An 18,805-nucleotide genomic window follows, 5' to 3' on the forward strand; every position below is an offset into this window, starting at 1 on the left:
CAGCTGCTGTAAAAAAATTGCAGACTGATTATAAATTGCAGCACAATTCATTAGCACAAATGATCCACTGGAATTTGTGCAAAAATTTTAATATTAAAACAACAACAAACTGGTGGGAACATAAGCCTGAAAAAGTCACCGAAAATCAGATGGTCAAGATCCTGTGGGATTTTTGTATACAAACAGACAAAATACTAGCGCATAACACACCAGACATCACACTGGTTGAGAAAAATAAGGTTACAATCATAGACATCGCAATACCAGGTGATAGCAGGGTTGAGGAGAAGGAACATGAAAAAGTCGCGAAATACCAGGACTTAAAAATCGAAATTCAACGATTATGGCACAAACCAGCAGTGGTAATTCCAGTGGTAATCGGGACACTGGGTGCTATTCCAAAAGCACTGGAATTACATTTAAAACAGCTAAAACTTGACAAAATCACCATCAGTCAAATGCAAAAAGCTGCACTGCTTGGATCTGCACGTATATTACGAAAATACGTTACGACGTCCTAGGCCCCTGGGTGGGGCCCGACTAGTAATCAATGCCAAATCCGTCAAAACAACTGGCCGCTGTGATACAATCGTATAGTAGTAGTAGTAGTAGTAGTAGTAGTAGTAGTAGTAATAATAATAATAATAATAATAATAATAATAATAATAATAATAACGACAACGACGATGACGACGACAACAACAACAACAACAACAACAACAACAACAATAATAATAATAATAATAATAATAATAATAATAATAATAAAAAAGTAGTAATAGCAGTAGTAACCAACCTGGTTTTTAGAGTTGGCAAACAGAAGCCAGGGAGATAAATACTTTCGGTACTGAGGAAAATTTTGCCTGATTGCACAGCAGTTGTTCTGGGTGCCATTCAAAGGGGTGATTGTCAACTTTAAAGATGGGGATGACAAAGGGCCATATTACTTGGCAGCTGCCTGTTTCCACACCTTTTCCTCTAGATCTGACAAGGAAGGTGTGATCCAAGTCTCTCCATTAAATAATGTTGTCTTATGGGACTCGGGGATTCGTGCTTTCTCTGCTCTGGTACTTTGCCTCCTCTATCACAGCCTCCTCTGTGATATCTAGAAGATCTTGACTTCCAGAAGGCTGTAAAAACCAGGCTTTTCCCCTGGCACTCAGCCTGCCTATTAGTGGAGCTCAACATTGGTGTAGTATATATAGCGAGTCAGTTATATGGTGCCTTGGTGGTGGCATTATGGTTATTTTATGGTTATTCCTAAGAAGGAAAAAATAGTTTCCTCCTTAGTATTTTAATTGTCTCTTTTGAATGGTGTGTCAATATGATTTATTTCTATGTGGCTGACTTGTCTGAATGCTAAGCATCCAGGAATTGCATAGCATTTTTGGATTTAGTTTGGTCTGAAATGCTTACATTTTCCCATGTGTAACTATGGTAAAATCTTTCCATGTGTGGTGAAATTAAGGAGTTGTCATCGTGTTTTCTGATTGCTAGTTAGAGTTCATGGATGTTCTCCAGTGGTGGGTTCCAGATCCCATTCCAACCAGTACAGTTGAAACGGGCCCGGCGGCTTCCACATGGATGTGCGCAGCGCACGTGCATGCGCGCACAGCACACATATGCATCTTAGCACCTCCACGAGTATCCGCAACATTCCAGCTGCTCTGCAGAGTGTCATGCAGGTGCGGTACGCGTCGTGCGTGGAAGCACCGAAGACTTAAAAGATCAGTAAGGAGCTCGGGCGGGCGGGTGGACCCTCCGGAGCACTGTACCAGAACAGTATCCAGTGCTCCAGGCAGGCTCTGGTATGCCTGTACCCGGGCGTACCGCCTGCAACCCACCACTGATGTTCTCTCTAGTCTTCTGCCTGATTGTCCTACACAGTGGTTGTTACAATCCTTACATTTTATGTTGCAGATGAATCCTGTTTTTTTTCTCTTGGGCTACTGGGGTTTTTTGGTTGATGTTTTGGAGAGTTTAGTTGGTTTGTGTGCTACTGCAGCGCTATGTGGTGATAGTCTATTGGTTATTTCTGGTATAATGTAATTAGAGCTATCCTTTTTATAACATGTGTTAGCTGTGCTGTATTGGGTTGAGTGGTCAAGAACGTTTTGATAAAGTTGTATGGTTGGAAGATCTTGACTAGTGGCCTACTTCCATTTTCTAGTGTTCTGGGTTGTTTCAGTGCTTTTGCATTTGTCTGAATAATGTTCTTACACAAGTTCTGTTGTGGAAGGTTGGATTACCGTAATACTTTTGTAATGGGGCACCCTGGTTAGTGTGGGTTGTCTTTAATGGGGCACCCTGGTTAGTGTGGGTTGTCTTTCAATAGACTTGTGTTTCTGATTTGCTGCTATTTCCTCTACTAATGAGGATATTTAGGAATGACAGTGTGTTATTGGGTTTTTTTCCCCTTGTGAAATTCATTCTCTGGTTGCCCCCTTTTTATTACCACAAAGGTATCACCTACGTAACAAATCCATTATTTTGCTTGTATGTGTGAGAGTACTATAGTTTCCAGATGCTGTATTACAGCCTCTGTTATGACTCCTGTGAATGGTGAATTCATGGGTGTCCCTTTGATTTGTTGCTGTGCTTGTCCATCAAACTGAAAGTAGGCAGTGAGGCAGAAGTTGAGGAATTCCATGATTTTGGGAATTGTGTTCTTAGTGTATTTGGCTAGGTTGCGTGTTCTGTGTAATACTGCTGCCATGGAATCTTTGTAAATCTGTTTTTAAGTCTGTTTTAATTCTGTTTTTTGATTGACTTACTTGGATTTTATTCAATTGTTTGTGGTTGATTGTTATTAGCCACCCAAAGTTCATATGTAAGATGTGCACCCATATAACGTTTGTACATAAATAAATACATTTTTGCTGTGCAGCATATAGTATTCATACTTTCTCTAAAATTACTCATACTCAAAAGATGTTGTAGGACCACAAAACGATGGAAGAAGTGAACACTCTTGGCTGTCTTACTCTTGAACGTCTAGTATTGGATACTACAATCTGCTTTTCCCTACATACATTATTTCTGCACTAGGGCAGATAAGAGATGGCTTTAAGTCCATTTGAAGAATGCCAAATAAGGAAACTGATAGGACAGTATTATCCTCCCAATATTTTCAGTTGGTCAATTGTAGTTTTTTTCTTTTCTTGCAAGATGTGTGTGAGTAGACTTCATGCTTTGGTTCAGTGTCTTTTGAAGTGCCTGTGGTGAAATGAAAATAAAGGAGGAAGAAATTTGCAGGGCAGCTGGTAGCATTCCCATATTTTGTTTACCATATTTATGGACTTAATTACTGTTTTCATCTCTTGCACAAAGAAAAACTGAACCTTTGGGCGCTGAGAATAATCTGACATTGAAAAAATGTTCACAAGTCTACATCCATCCATAGCCAACTGGGAGAGTCTGCATTTCTTCTGAAGGCCAAATTGAACAAACAGCTGCTGTGTGAAGGGACAAGCAAGCTTGCTCATTTTGGCAGCCTGGACCCCCTGCCACTAACTAATCCATTTTTCATCTCTTTATGCTCACATAAATTGGTTTGGCTCTAATTTAAAAAAAGAACTCTTGGGAAGACTTTAAGGAATGGGCTTCCTGCTGTGATGAAAGGCTATCATTTAAGGGTAGGGAAAATATAGATGATACAGAAAAGCAAAAGGCAACCACAGTAATGATAACAATATTTTTTGCCAGAGAAGAGCGAAAGGTAGCTACAGGCACAGAAGGCACATATTATAAGTAGGGGCACACTAGTGGTAGGTTCCTACTGGTTCGGACCAGTTTGGCCGAACCGGTAGTGGTTTTGCGGCCTGAGTTGCTGGAATCAGCAGCGACCCAGGCCTACCACACCCCCTGAACCAGTTCTCGGGGCACCGCTGTAAGCACCGCCATCTTGTTTTGGCTTCTGCACATGTGCAGAGCAATTTTTATTGCACTGCGCTTGCACGTATGATGCACCCACAAGCAAACCAGTAGTAGCGACTGCCGGAACCTCCCCCTGGACCTCCCCCTGCATTATTGTGTTTTGGAGTATAATGGAATGCAAAGAAGGCATTGGCACTGCATGATCCACCCTTACCATATCTCCTTCTTTCCCAAAGGCTTTTGAGCACAAAGGTACTGCCAATAAAAAAGATAAAGGTACATTTTCCTTGTCCAGTCATGCTCAATTTTGGTGGTGCTCTTCTCTGGGTTTTTCTTAGTGTTGTCCAAAGATATTTCTATGGTCGTGTGGCGGGCTTGACTATATAGTGATACGTAAGAAATGTTACCTTCCCACCAAAGCGTTACCTATTTATCTACGTGCATTTGTATGCTTTTGAACTTCTAAGTGGACAGAACCTAATAAATAACTAATGTTTAATAATGTATCAGTAAACAGTGGGGGACGGGGGGTGGAGAAGAATGGGGAATGGCTAGGTAGGGAATGGAGAAATCAATGGTTGATGGAAAGGTAAGACGGGGTGCAGATGTGGGAAGGTGGGACAGGAAAAAGCAGAATAGCCAGATTAGGGAACAATCAATTCAACTCTGGCAATACAATTAAGAGTTAAACTGTTCAGAAAGAATAGTGGGCAGGATGTTGGATGAAGAGCACTTGAGATTTGTCAATTTAAGGGCATTCTGTAGAAAGGAGACCAGAAAAATAACTGATGAGAATTGAAAGGCCTAGTTTTGTTCATGAGACTATGTGCGTAATTGGATGTAGAAAAAAATGTCTTTCAACAATATACAGGTAGTCCTTGACTTACAACAATTCATTTTGTGATCGCTCAAAATTACAACAGCACTGAAAAAAGTAACTTATGACTCTTTACCACACTTATGACCATTGCAGCATTCACATGGGCATGTGATTTGCATTTGGATGCTTGACAATTGATTCATGCTTACGACGGTCACAGTATCCTGGAATCATGTGGTTCCCTTTTGCTACCTCCTGACAAGCAGAGTCAATGGAGAAACCAGATTCACTTAACAACTGTATTGCTATGTTAAGAACTGCAGTGAGTCACTTAGCAAAAGTAGCAAGAAACGTTGTAAAATAGAGCAAAATCCACTTAACAAAGTTACTTCTATTGATAACTTGTGTGTTTGTCATTTCAAAATAGAAACCTGTACAACAGGATGCCCAGCTACCCAAATGGTAGAAATTATGGTAGATTTTTTTTTTACAAAAGCATAGTAGGCATTAGTGGAGAAGCGAATTGCGTGACTTGTTGCGTGACCAGTATCAAAGTATTTCCCCCAGATAAACAGCATAGTCTGTGTTACATATGGAAATGAGCAGCTGACGTTCTCACTGAGGTCTGCTGTTGAAGCGGGAAAATATTTTGTTTTGAATGGTTGAACAGCTGACAGCTTCCTATAAAAGGAGTGCTGTTGGCCAGGCTATTGCTAATGTTAGTATGAGCTGAAATAAAGAGTTTTGCTGAAGGTCACTCTGGCTTCATTTCCATTCTCACCCCAAACTTAACAGTCTGAGACCTTGACTATGGTAATAAGACTGAACAGGAGTTTGTGAGCCTCTACGGACAGTCGGTTCTTTTGAAAGCACATTATGGACAGTCTAAGAAAATGGCTGTAAAAGGGGGTGAAAAAAATTGTTGTATTTGACACCGCCAAACAGAAAACATTAACTTTGTGGAAGACAAATGAATGTCTGCCACACTTTTTATTCCCGGAATTATAAAGCAGTGGTCTGTGGTCCTTTATTATTATTATTTTCTAAGAAACCCTAGAAGAGTTATATAGAATCACAGGATATTTTTAGAAATAAAGGCTTTGCAGAATACTAACTTCTTTTTTATTATTTTGTTTAAAAACTAAAGAAATGTAATCAAAAAGTAGAGTGGGGCAGTTTGAAGAATCACTCATCCAATGAGAGTAGTATATAGACTATCCCACTATGTGTGCTAGGACAAAAAATATTTTGGAATGGAGAAATACTGGGAAAATCTGCATGGATTTTGTTCAATTACCATTTCACAGATTTGCAAATGCATAGCTTTTGGGTCTGTGGTTTACAGTTTGGCTTTTTTGAGTAGAAGTTCTTTCCTCCTTTCAACACAATTCCTATGCATAATAAACAAATACTATTTACTGAACAGCATCAAGCAGCAAAAAAAAATGAGAAAATCATGATGATGTGCAAACAAGTTAGGGCTGAATTTTGGCGACCATATAGATAGATGCTCTCCAGAAGGATCTCACAATGAAGCTAAAATATATGATGAATAATTGCAGGAACAGGGCATATCTAGTCTAACAAAGAGAAAGATTGGGGGGGGGGGGTGTCACATGATAGCAGTCTTCCAATATTTGAAGTGTCATCACAGGGAAGGGGTCAACCTATAGCAAAGTCCTACACTTAGGTAAGAAAAATCAAAAGGACACATATAAACTGGGTGAAACCAGGCTTAATAAACTGGGAGAGGGATCTTGGAGTCTTAGTTGACAATCAGCTAAATATGAGCCAGCAATGTGCAATATAATATACTGATAGAAATAGATTCTGAAACAGAGTTAGTTAAAGACTGTATGATAAAATGGGCACAAAATTTCAAAGAGCCAATAATGATGGAAACATGGGAAAAGATTTGGGTAACAAATGTAAAATTTACGCAAGCCCAGAATTTGAGAGAGAATTTTTATAAGATGTTGTATAGATGGCATTTAGATCCCCAAAAAATTATCTTGTATGTATCCGAATTTACAACCTAAATGTTGGAGATGTGATTGTGCTGATGCTATGTATTACCATATATGGTGGACTTGAAAAAAAGTCAAAACATTTTGGATAAAAATATGGTGGGTTATTCAAAATATATTTTAAAAAAGGATAAAGTTCACCCCCCAGTTGTTTTTGTTAGGTATAATTACAGATTGTACAGTTATAGAGACTAATTTGATTTTGAACTTAACAACGGCAGCAAGATTGTTGGTGGCGCAGTACTGGAAGAGGGAAGAATTGCCTACTATTCAAGAATGGACGCTAACAGCGTACTTGAAGGACCACTCAGATGAGAAATACAAGTTCAAATGGAAAAGATGGATTGACTATATTCAAAATAAATATCGGACTAAAAAATTTCAATTAGCTTATGAGTGAAGGCATAAGGAATGTTACAACTTACCTAAAGTTAGCATAACAAAAGGGGAATTAAAGCACAAGAGGAGGTAGGATGTCGAATTCAGTTAGCTTATGTTAGCATATGATTGTTAAATGTTTATACCCTGTATTTTGCTCTGGGAGGTTGGGGGGAGGGAGGTGGAGGGAGGGAAGTTGAGGGGGCAATATTTGTAAAATTTATTAAAACTTTTAATAAAAATTAAAAAAATAAGATCAAGTGAGGTACTAATACCACTCTATAAAGCCTTAATAAGACCACACCAAGAGTACTGCATCCAGTTTTGGTCACTACACTATGAAAAAGAATTTGACACTCTAGAAAAAGTGCAAAGAAGAGCAACCAGGATGATTAGGGGACTGGAGACTAAAACATATGAAGAACTGTTACAGGAACTGGGCATGGCTAATGAAGAGAAGGACCAGGGGAGATATGATAGCAGTCTTCCAATATTTGAGGGGCTGCCACAGAGAGGAGCGGGTCAACCTGTTCTCCAAAGCACCTGAAGGCCAGAAAAGGAAAAATGGATGGAAACTGATCAAGGAGAGATTCAACCTAGAAATAAGGAAGAACTTTCTGATAGTGAGGACAATCAATCAATGGAACAGCTTGCCTTCAGAAGCTGTGGGAGTTTCATCACTTGAGATTTTCAAGAAGAGATTGGACTCCCATTTGTCAGAAAGGGTGTAGGGTCTCCTGCTTTAGCAGGAGGTTGGACTAGATGACCTATAAGGTCCTTTCCAACTCTGTTAATCTGTTATTCTCCAAAGCACCTGACAAGAAGTATTGGAATAGAAACTTATTAAGGAGATGTTCAACCCAGAATTTAGGAGACATTTTCTGCCAATGAGAACAATCAATGGAACTGCTTGCCTCTAGAAGTTGTGGGTGGAGGTTTTTAAGGTGAGATTGAACAACCATTTGTCTGGAATGGTATAAGGTCTCCTATCTGAGTAGGGGGATGGACTCACTGGAAGACCTCCAAGGTCTCTTCCAATTATGTTATTCTGTATTCTGCATGTTGTGTTGCAACATGCACATGAAGGAGTACCATCCATGTCCATCACTAGATGGGGTATGTTCTCTTTTAGCTTTGCATAGAGTGATGGAAACATCTGGACAGTGACAGGTTAACCATAAACAATATGCAAGGAAAGGCCAGGTATTCTGAATCTCACCGTAAAAAGGGGTATATTTCAATTAATTAAATGCAATATCAAAAATGGGGGAGGGGTATTATAAAAACAGGTTCTCCTTCCCAAAAGAATTTGTTGGAGCATCTATTGTCTACAGATTTCTTGTCAGTGGACTCCATCATTGCATTAAAGAAGACATTTTTCACTGGCTGCATTCAGCTAACCAGCCAGGAACTGGGTCTGGTAACATGATATAATGAAATGGTGTGAATGACAATGGGGACCTATGATAGATCTCCCAAAATTCTCAAGATGTGATCAAGAGAAACCCATCAAATGGTGCCATATACAAAGAAGAGACTTTTAGACTTCAAGGCATAAGGGAAGAGAAATCAACATTTAAGGAAATGGCAAGCATTGTTCAGTTAGTTAGTTAGTTAGTTAGTTAGTATCTCACTTTTATTATTTTTACAAATAACTCTAGGCAGAAAACATATCCAACATACCTTCCTCCTCCTATTTTCCCTACAACAGTCACCCTATGGCTTGGGCTGAGAGAGAGTGACTGGCCTCAAATCACCCAACTGGCTTTTGTGGCTATTGTGAGACTAGATCTCACAATCTCCTGCTTTATAGCCTGGTGCCTTAACCACCCCCTGCAAGTGGACTGGTGGATAATGATCTAGATCAGTGGTTCCCAAACTTTTTCAGTCCACCGCCCCCTTGGTGCTACAAACTGATCCTCAGTGCCCCCCCACCCAGTGGTGGAATTCAAATTTGGGCGTGGCTTGATGGGCGTGGCTGGGGGAGTCATGTGACTGGTTGATTTGCATGAAGGAATAAAGATAGTAACAGTAAAATTCAAAACTGTAACAATTAATTGCACATTTTTTCAAAATCCAATTTAAAAACCGTTGTAGTTAGTTAATTCAACAAAATTGTTGAACATGATCCAATGATACCAGGTTTTCAAAGTCTGATAGTCATTTATCAAGAACCTTAGTAACTAGTAACTTAGTAAACTTAGCAAAATTTAGTAACTACTTCACTGTTCGGTAAATTCCTAATGTGATGGATGGGCTTGATGAAGTGATACCAGTTTCCCAATGTCTGGGTTTAAGTCACTTAGCAGGAGTCTTAAATCACCACATTCCGTAATCTGGAGTCATTTTCTTTGCTTGGAGACCACACTGAAGCCATGTTCCACCAAATATGATGTTGGAAATGCGACAAGTAGCTTCTTAACCACTGTCCATAGTGCAGGATAGCGATCAGAAATTTCTTTCTGTAACTAAAACTCTTGGTACAATTTCTTGAACTTTGGCTTCAGCTCAATGTCACCAACATTTGCTTGAATTATTTGATGAGATTATTGCATGGTACCTAGGGATTCCCAATATGGAAAGTGAGAATGGGAACATTTTAACAGATCTATATGTTCTTGGGTTATAATTTTCACTAAAGAACCATGGGGATGAAAAGGGAAATATAGACAATGGAGTCCAATCCCCCTCCTCAAAAGTTTGGAAGAATAACTCTAGCAAAATGCAGCCTTTTACCTCTTTGGGGAATCATTTATTATTATTATTATTATTATTATTATTATTATTATTATTATTATTATTATTATTATTATTATTATTATTATTATTATTATTATTATTGTTATTGTTATTGTTATTATTGATTATTATTAATTATTATTATTAATTATTAATTATTAATTTATTTATTTTTCACAATACAACTCATGCAAACGGTCATCCGCAACTACATTACATTTTCCACACTCATATTTGTGATTCCTTATAACTTCTTTAAACTAAACATTTTTAGTACAAATCAACCCATTGACATATATATCACTAATGCAGTTTCCTATCTCTTCCATTGACATAATTAACACCTTATGTATTGAATACAAGTATATCAAGTATAGGTTAAACGTGAATTGAAAAACATCTAATTCAAATGTATAAGCTGTGAATTTATTATATAATCACAGGCAAACATTGCACTTATGCCTAAGTCCTCTACCCACACACATAAGACAGATGAAACTATCTTAGCTGGCTGTTGTAAATATTACTCTGCTAATTCAACAAGAAATGCTACTGCATGAATTCTTAATGCAGAACACAACTAAAAGTGATTTTAGCAATTTTCTTTCCAAGTTAATTCAAAATGTATATCCAAATGTTCCTTATTTTTTCCCCAAGCACTAGGGAGGATTATATTCAAAACCAGACACTTTTGCTCTGTGTGTGTGTGTGTTTGCTTGCTTGCTTCTGGTCTCCAGAGTCAGAAGGGCCGGTTGGGACCAGCAGAGGTCATCTAGTCCCACCCCAGACAGCGCCTCCCCACCCCACATTCCCCAGCCCCACCTCCTCTGGGAAGGCTCCAGTGGTGGTGGGGGAATGCAGAGCCCCTGCAGAGAGCCCCTGCTGCTCTCCCTCACCCTTCACTCTTACTCCCTCCCTCTCTTCGCAGGCCGAGCGGCCGCAGCGTTACTGGGACGGTGAGCATGGATGGGCTGTCGCCCCGGGGAGGGGAGGTCTGGCCGCCAGCAAAGGGCTTCCGCCGAGGCACCCCATGCAGGCAAAATAGCGAGCGAAGGAGGATCAGGCAGGGCACCGAGGCCCCTTCGCCTCCCACTTTGTCTTGATGAGGTCGCTGCAACTTCCGGGCGCGGACGGAAAGCCAAGCAGAAAAAAGTTAACTGGGTTTAGATAGGGCTCTTAGAGGCGGGCAGGGTGATTGGTGAGCCAGCCAATCAGTGAGTGGGCAGGGCTAGCATAGTGCAGATGGGCGGGGGAAGCGAGCGATCGAGCAGCTTCTGGATGGGCGGGGGTGAGTGAGCAAACTTGTTCTGAATAGCTCGCTAGAGGAGGCACCTCCAGCACTCCTTTGCTGCCCCCCTTGCCTCTTACCACCCCCCTGTCGCCCCCCTGGCCTCTTACCGCCCCCCTAAGCCATCTCACCGCCCCCTAGGGGGCGGTAGCACCCACTTTGGGAACCACTGATCTAGATGCATTATTAAGATGCATCTTCAGAGATACACTGTCACAGATGGACTGATTCAATGTCATTCAGCAAATTAGGGAATTATAGTTCACACTATGGGTGAGTCATAATAAATCTTTGGTTACTTATCAGTCTTCCAGTATCGGATGATTGTAGTAGTAACTCTTCGGACTAATTTGCTTCAATATTTTGTTATCTGTTAAGTTTGCCATTTTTTAACAAAACTTTGTTATTTTCCTCAGTTTATTCCACCATATAAGAAAAAAAAATTACAACTTATCAAATCCATAATTAAATCTCCCAATATTTTTTTAAGCATGAAGGTGTGGGAGGATTTTTATCAGAACGATAGTTCTAGATGTAGATGTATAATTTTAATAAATATAATATTTCCTTTGTTTCAATCTTCTACTCCCAAGTTAAGTTGGCTGTTATCTCTATCTACAGTGCACAAAATGGGAACCTATATTTTTTAACTCCAGGATGCTAATAGTAACTTTAAGTAAAATTATTTAAAACAGAAAAGTGGCACTTGGCATTTCTCTATGCATATGCTGGGTATAGTATAGTGTATTTAAAACCATTTGCTTCAGAAAAATTAAGGGCTACTGCTTTACATGTGTATATATGTAAAACAAAATATATAATTTTTATGGAAACCTTTAAACAAGAAGCTAAACACTAATACAAACTAATATAAAGTAAGGAGGAGAAAAAGAAATCAAACACAAACAGTGCAAGAAAAAAGTTGCAAAAACATTACAAAAAAGAAAAAAGATTATATTTCTGATATATTCACATCAGTTATAATTGCTTCAATCCCTTCCTAAAGTTACATATTACTCTTCCATCTATAATTTCTTCCCTCTAATCATCAAAAGTATAAATCACCTTCATTTTTTCCCCATTTTTACTCAAAAAAACCCTCAAAAATGTAGCTAATGTTTTTAATTAAAGAAGCCACTTTATCCATTTCATCAAAATCTCACAACCTCATCAACCAACCCTCAACAATGGGTTATTTCCATCTCTGGATGTATAGTAAACAGGGTGCTGCTTTAAAAATAAAACATATTAGACTTGATCATAACACTGGCACCGCACAATTTTTGATATATTGCAGCCTGTTATATTGTTACATACGTACATTCAGAGGCACATAACCTCCTTCAGGTCAAAAGCAATGAACCAAGTTTTTTAAACACCATGAGACAGCTATTTCATTTAGAACAGAATTGGTTAAGCCTACAGCTTCTTTTCCTTCACCTTCTGGAGATTTATATTATGAAAAAACTGGCAATTTTATAAAAATGTGACTAAATTGCATAAGAGAAAAATACAATATTTTTGGAATATGGATGTTAAAATATCCAATTGAATCTAATGAGATGTACACATGGTTTAGTACAGGGCTGTCAAACTCCCGGCCTATGGGCTGGATGCGTCACACGTTGGCCATAGCCATGCAGAGTTTAACAAAGTCCCGATATGTCACATGATCCCACCGTGACAATGTGAGTTTGACACCCATGATTTAGTAGTTATGATAAAACAATATAAAATTTGGCCAGGTTTTATTTGAATCTAGCCTGGAATAAGATTGTTAAGAGTTTTATTTTTCGCTTACTCAAGGAGAAATTATTTCAAAAGCCAAAATTAAAAAAAAAACTCAGTGCAAATTAGATCCCTCTCAATGGTTCAATAGTCGTTGGCCATCAGCCAGAGAAAAAAATAAAATATCAATTGAGCTTGAGGCGACCTAATCATCTATTGGTGACATTCCACGATGTTTAAATGCCTGGGATATCTCACCAGTCTACCATTCAGGTATTAACCACGTCTAGCTCTGATTACATTTCAAGATCAGCTGTGCATGCTCTGAGAACCTTTGGTCTTTATTTAGAAGTGTGTGAACTGTTCGTTTGTACCTTTGAGACTAAGTCTTGTTGAAATCAGAGGGACCTATTTCTCAGAAGAAATGGATTTAACTCATGGTTTCTGCCTGTACATTATAGAATTTACTATCTTGTTAGAGTGCTGGGCATATTGGGAATGCTGATAGCACATCCTGGCTGGCATGTCAAAACTGGTGGCCACAGACAGATGGTGAGTGACTTGTCCATTTCCCAAAATGGCTGCCACATGAGCATTGCCAGTCGCAAAACAGCCATTTACTAGTAGAACGCTGGTAAAGGGATCTCACAATCTTTTCTATACCTCCAAGATTTCACCTACCTGTTTTCTCTCCCTCTATCTTTCCAAAACATTGGTTCTAGTCAGCTGTTGCTGCTATTTCTTAGTGTGCTATGAAACTCAAAAGTATCCTTGACTTGGACATAAAGAAAGCCGCTGCTGCTGTGTGCAATTTACTTATTTCATTAGGTAAAGGCAAAAGTTCCCCTTGCACATATGCGCTAGTCGCTCCCGACTCTAGAGGGCTCATCTCCGTTTCAAAGCCGAAGAGCCAGTGCTGTCCGAAGACATCTCCGTGGTCATTTGGCCAGCATGACTAAATGCCAAAGGCGCACAGAACTCTGTTACCTTCCCACCAAAGTGGTCCCTATTTTTCTAATTGCATCTTTACATGTTTCGAACTGCAAGGTTAGCAGAAGCTGTGACAAGTAACCGGCGCTCACTCCCTTACATGGCGCTAGGAATTCGAACCGCTGAACTGCCGACCTTTCTGATCGACAAGCTCAGCATCTTAGCCACTGAGCCACCGTGTCCTTTCACCACGTTCTTTCATTTCATTAAAGTCACATTTTTTAAAAACTCAGGTGAAGCATATTAGGAATTATGTAATATCCTGTTTCCTGAGACATCTGGAAGGTAACAAATTATGGGATTTAGCACTCAGAGCCCCCCATATGCATGTAGTATTATCTAGCAAAATGGAAATATCTGGTTTAGCTTCAATTGCTTATTTTAATTCCATACAATGAGATGTTTTTGTTATCCATTTCTTTATCATATGATCAATACTATATGCATCAATGGCCCATACTCTGACAGACCAAACTAAGAGTAACTCACATCCTGCCAGGTGTATGGGATTAGAAATCTCTGGTGCTTAAAAGAATAACTACCTATTAGTCACCATTATTCTTCAAAATTGTAAAGCGAGAATCAAACAATATTAACAGCATAGTGCAATTTCATAAAATAATTTTGTGTTTAAGTAACAGGAAACTATAGACCTGTAAAATGAGAATGAAGCGTTTTGGGCTTTCTCATTGCATCTCCTAGAGGAGGAGACCTTTGACAATGATACCACATGAGTAAAACTTCAGTGATTTCTTAGCACCGCTTACTCTGTTCCATAAATTAAATTAGACCCAGGAATCTTTAAAATAATACAAATAAAACTGAATCCTTCAAGGTACAAAGTTATCAAAGAGGAAATGAAAAAATAAAATCAGAAACAAAACCCTGAAGCAATGCCAACTTCATCTTACAATAATGAACTTTTTTCTATAAAAAAAAAAAGAAATTATTTTAAAAGCACAGCAGTACTGAATTCTCCTACAAACCTTGTATTGTCCTTTAAAATAAAGAAATCAAAGATCACGCTGTGGGTGCCAATATACTTAGCCATTGTTTTTTAAAAAAATTGGGTAAAATCTAACACAGCTGACCGTTGTCCTCAGATATGTTCACTGTGTTCCTCAATGCACCATTATTTCAAGATGACAGGGTAGGGGGCTGTTCTTAGGTTCTGCCTTTTTGCCAATTATGAAGGGACATTTACCCCTCCTTCTTCCACTACCCGTATAGCCATCATTGCTCTCTCATAGTTAATTGAATCACCCATGACACTAGTCTGCTTCCAATACAAAAGAGGTCCTTGCAGAATCAGAAACATTACTTTGCACACATCCCACAAACTACCACAACACAGCCCTGATTTGCTTGTGACACTGGAAAAGAAAGGAGTGGAGAGAAAGAGGCAAGACATATATTGTATTTCTTAATTCCTGTCCTTCCCTGTCTCTTTTGGTAAGAAAACTAATCCCAGAGCTATTATATATCATTATGAGGTGAGAGCTGAAATCTAGCAGGCTGCTGAGAAAGTGGGGGGAAAACTCTTCATTTGTTCTGGAGTAATTTTATACAGTAAGGCTGTTTCTAATCAACCTCACTGCTCTTTCTGTGATGATAAAGAAGTAACTTTTATTTGCATATGGTATCATAAAATGTTTGAGATCCTTTCCATAGAATTTGATAGATGAGGAGTGACTTGGCTCGTAGAACCGCCGAGAGTCAGCCTCGACTGAATGGATGTCATCATCATCGTCATCATAAAATAAAAGGTATTCCTGTCCAATCTCTCCTCGGTGTAGGTTCCACTACAGCAGAGGTGTGGAATCGTGGCCCTTTTATGACTTGTGGACTTCAATTCCCAGAATTCCTGAGCCAGCATGGTGGGGAATCACCGTTCCCCACCTCTGCACTACAGCATCTTGACCAATGACTATGCAGCCTTTGTTTAAAGGTCTTTAGTGAAAGGGAAGAAGCTACTTCATGTGGCAGCTTGGTCCATTGGCTGACAGCTCACATGGTTGAGAAATTCCTCAGGAGGCCTCATTCTGCTTCCACATAGTGTTAACTCTTCAGTTCTTATTCTGCAGACACCCTCTATAAGTGAGGCCAAACACCCTCATGACTGTGGGGCCGAAAAACAAACTACTCAACACATGGTAGCAGAGTGTCAAAACAGAGCCCATAATGGAAATTTCCTTGCTGTGACAAATGAAGTTAAAAAAAAATGGATTTGCAATTTAGATATTAGTTTTAATCTTCCTGTTAAGATTTCGGATTGTATATTCTATTTTTTATTTTATTTCATCCCTTTTTACTGAAATATGTCAGTGTGCCATATGATAAATCAATCAATCTTCTTTCTGGGGCAATAGAAAATAAATCTATTTTCATTTGTATGTTCAAAGACGGTTATTGTATTGCCCCTCGATTCTCTTTTGTTTGAACTAAATATATCTAGATTCTTTAACTATTCTACACAGGGCTTAATCTCCAGACTCTTAACTTCTTGGTAGCTTTTCTCTTAGATTTTGCCTGTCCTTTTTGAACTGTGGTGCCCACAACTTGATACAGCACTACAAGTCAAGTCTATCTGGGACAAAATAAGATGGAATAATATTTCTCATTATGTAGACTTTTATGCTCCTGCCAATGCACCCAAAGGTAGCATTTGTCTTTTTAGCAGCTGCTTCACATAGCAGGCTTATGTCCAACTTGTAGGCTACAAGACCACCGACATCTCTTGAATGTGTACTCCATCAAGCCGGCTCTTCCTTGTGCGTTACTGTTTTCCTACCTAGGAATATATTCATATGTCTGCTCAAATTTCTCTAGTTTTTTGAACGTTCATTTTCTTTCACCTCAAGTAATAGGCACCTGTCTTTCTGATTCTCTTGCATTTGGTGTTTGCCTCTGCCAAAGGAGGGGGCGGGGTTGTTCCTTGGTGTTGTCTTTGTCCACCATTTCTGGAGAACCTCAGGTATTCCAAGCTTCTCCTTCTCTGATATGTTTCGCAGCATAAACCTTCTTCTCAAGCTCTTTCCTCTTTTCTTCCAAAAAGGAATTGTAGAAAGTTATCACCCAGCCCTCTCCTAGGAAATATTGAAAAGGCAGAATATTACATTTCGCTGGATGTGAAAAGGGAGAAACATGTTTTAAAGACAGAGTAGCTCCCTGCAGCTTCCTGCCCACCTCCTTTGTCAATGGATGCCCAAACCAGTCCTTTATATAATAAAGAGTTCTCCCCTTCAGCTCCAGAATGATGGGATTAAGGCATGATTAGCCTTTACCCACTCACCACATGGCATCTGAGAACTCAACCAAATTTGGATTCAAAACACAACCTAGAGAGTTGCCCCTGTGGCCCCATGGGAGTCTAACAATCCATCAGAATACATTTCTTACACAGGAAAAGGAAACAGAGAGGTGGCGCTGAAGAGATTATAAAAAGCCCAGCAAGCACCTTCCTCGGCCCTTTTCTTCTTCCTCACCCAACATTGAAGCATCGGATCACCTTTTCTGTTCAGGACTCAAGCCATGTGGTCCTGTCCACCATTAAAACCATCTTTCCAAGCAGCCTCCATGTCTCCAGTGTCTTTTCCCCCACTTCTGTTAATGTCCCTTGTAGCCTGGTTTGTTAACTCCCCTTGTAAAATCTCTCTACAAACCTTTCCTGTTTAACAATCCCAAGCACCCAGAAGCTTCTTCTCTAGATAAAGACTGTCAGTTGGTCTTACCTGAACTGCATGTCTCAAGGGTGGCGTGGGATGGTATTATCACGGCCCAATTGCCTGGAGACTGAGATAAATCTGAGGACACTCCCTCTGCTCCTCCTTCTGACTCTCCAGATTAACCGATGGTCCGGAAGAGAAGAGAACCTGGAAAGGAAGGGACAGAGACACCCAACTCCCTCCCGGGTCCCTGACTGACTTAGCTGTCCTACTCAGGCCCTGGCGCAGGGCACCTGACGGGTGGGAAGTGACTGCTCCCATGCCATCCTTGAAACATGCAGTTCAGGTAAGACCAACTGACAGTCTCCAAGGTGGGGCGTGGAAGGAGTCACTGGATGGGACATACCAAAGCTAGATGTCCATGGGAGGGATCATTGGCCTGAGTCTCCCAAGTTCCCAGAACACTCTGAAGAACCCTCCTCCCGAATGATGCCTCGGCCGAGGCATACGAATCTAGCCAATAGTGCCTGATGAAGGGTGAAGGTGAGGACCAGGCGGCAGTCCTGCAGATGTCCTCGATGGGTGCCTGGGTAGCCCAGGCCGCCGAGGTGGCCACACTCCTGGTGGAATGCACTGTGATGCCCTGCAGCACTGGAAGCCCTTGAGCCTCGTAGGCCCTGGATATGGCTAACCTGATCCATCTGCTGATGGTGGTTGGGGAAACCTTAGCTCCTTTAGTAGAGGAATGGAAGGAGATAAAGAGAGCCTCAGAACGCCTGAAGGCTGCAGTGCACTTGATAGAAATGCGCAGAGCCCTCCTCATGTCCAGGCGATGCCAAACCCTCTCTCTCTCTGCTGAGGGGGAAGGACAGAAATCCGGTAGGATTATCTCCTGGCCCCTATAGAAGGGAGAGTTGACCTTGGGCATGAAGGCTGGATGGAGTCTGAGCACGACTCTGTTGCTGTGAAAGGTGCAGAGATTCGCTCTGATAGAACGAGCATTTAGCTCAGACACCCTCCTGGCGGAGGTGATTGCCACGAGGAAAACCACCTTGAAGGTGAGTAGTTGAAGGCTAACCTCCCTAAGGGGTTCGAAGGGGGCCTCCAGGAGAGCCTGGAGTACCGTGGTGAGGTCCCAGGAGGGAAAACAGTGGATCACCGGAGGCCGAAGGTTAGCCGCTCCTTGGAGGAGTCTCTTAATGACTGGAACCTAAGACAAGGACTGGGAGCCCTTCCCCCCCAAGGATGGTGTCTAGAGTGGATACCTGTCTGCGGAGGGTGCTATGGGCTAGCC

At 40.4% G+C, this 18,805-nt stretch overlaps 1 protein-coding gene across 1 annotated transcript in view; it reads left to right on the forward strand.

The window, feature by feature from the left end:
* LOC309387413 (hormonally up-regulated neu tumor-associated kinase homolog A-like) overlaps positions 1 to 17,769 on the forward strand; it is a gene marked incomplete at both ends in the record, with an annotated part of 99,058 nt that extends 81,289 nt beyond the window's left edge. The window contains one exon of the mRNA XM_081943890.1: positions 17,689 to 17,769. Within this exon, the coding sequence (XP_081800016.1) occupies positions 17,689 to 17,769 (81 nt within the window). The remainder of the gene's footprint in view (positions 1 to 17,688) is intronic.
* Positions 17,770 to 18,805: the final 1,036 nt, after the last annotated feature.

This window comes from Natrix helvetica, assembly GCF_964273705.1.
Source record: "Natrix helvetica genome assembly, chromosome: 2".
Lineage (NCBI taxonomy): Eukaryota > Metazoa > Chordata > Lepidosauria > Squamata > Natricidae > Natrix > Natrix helvetica.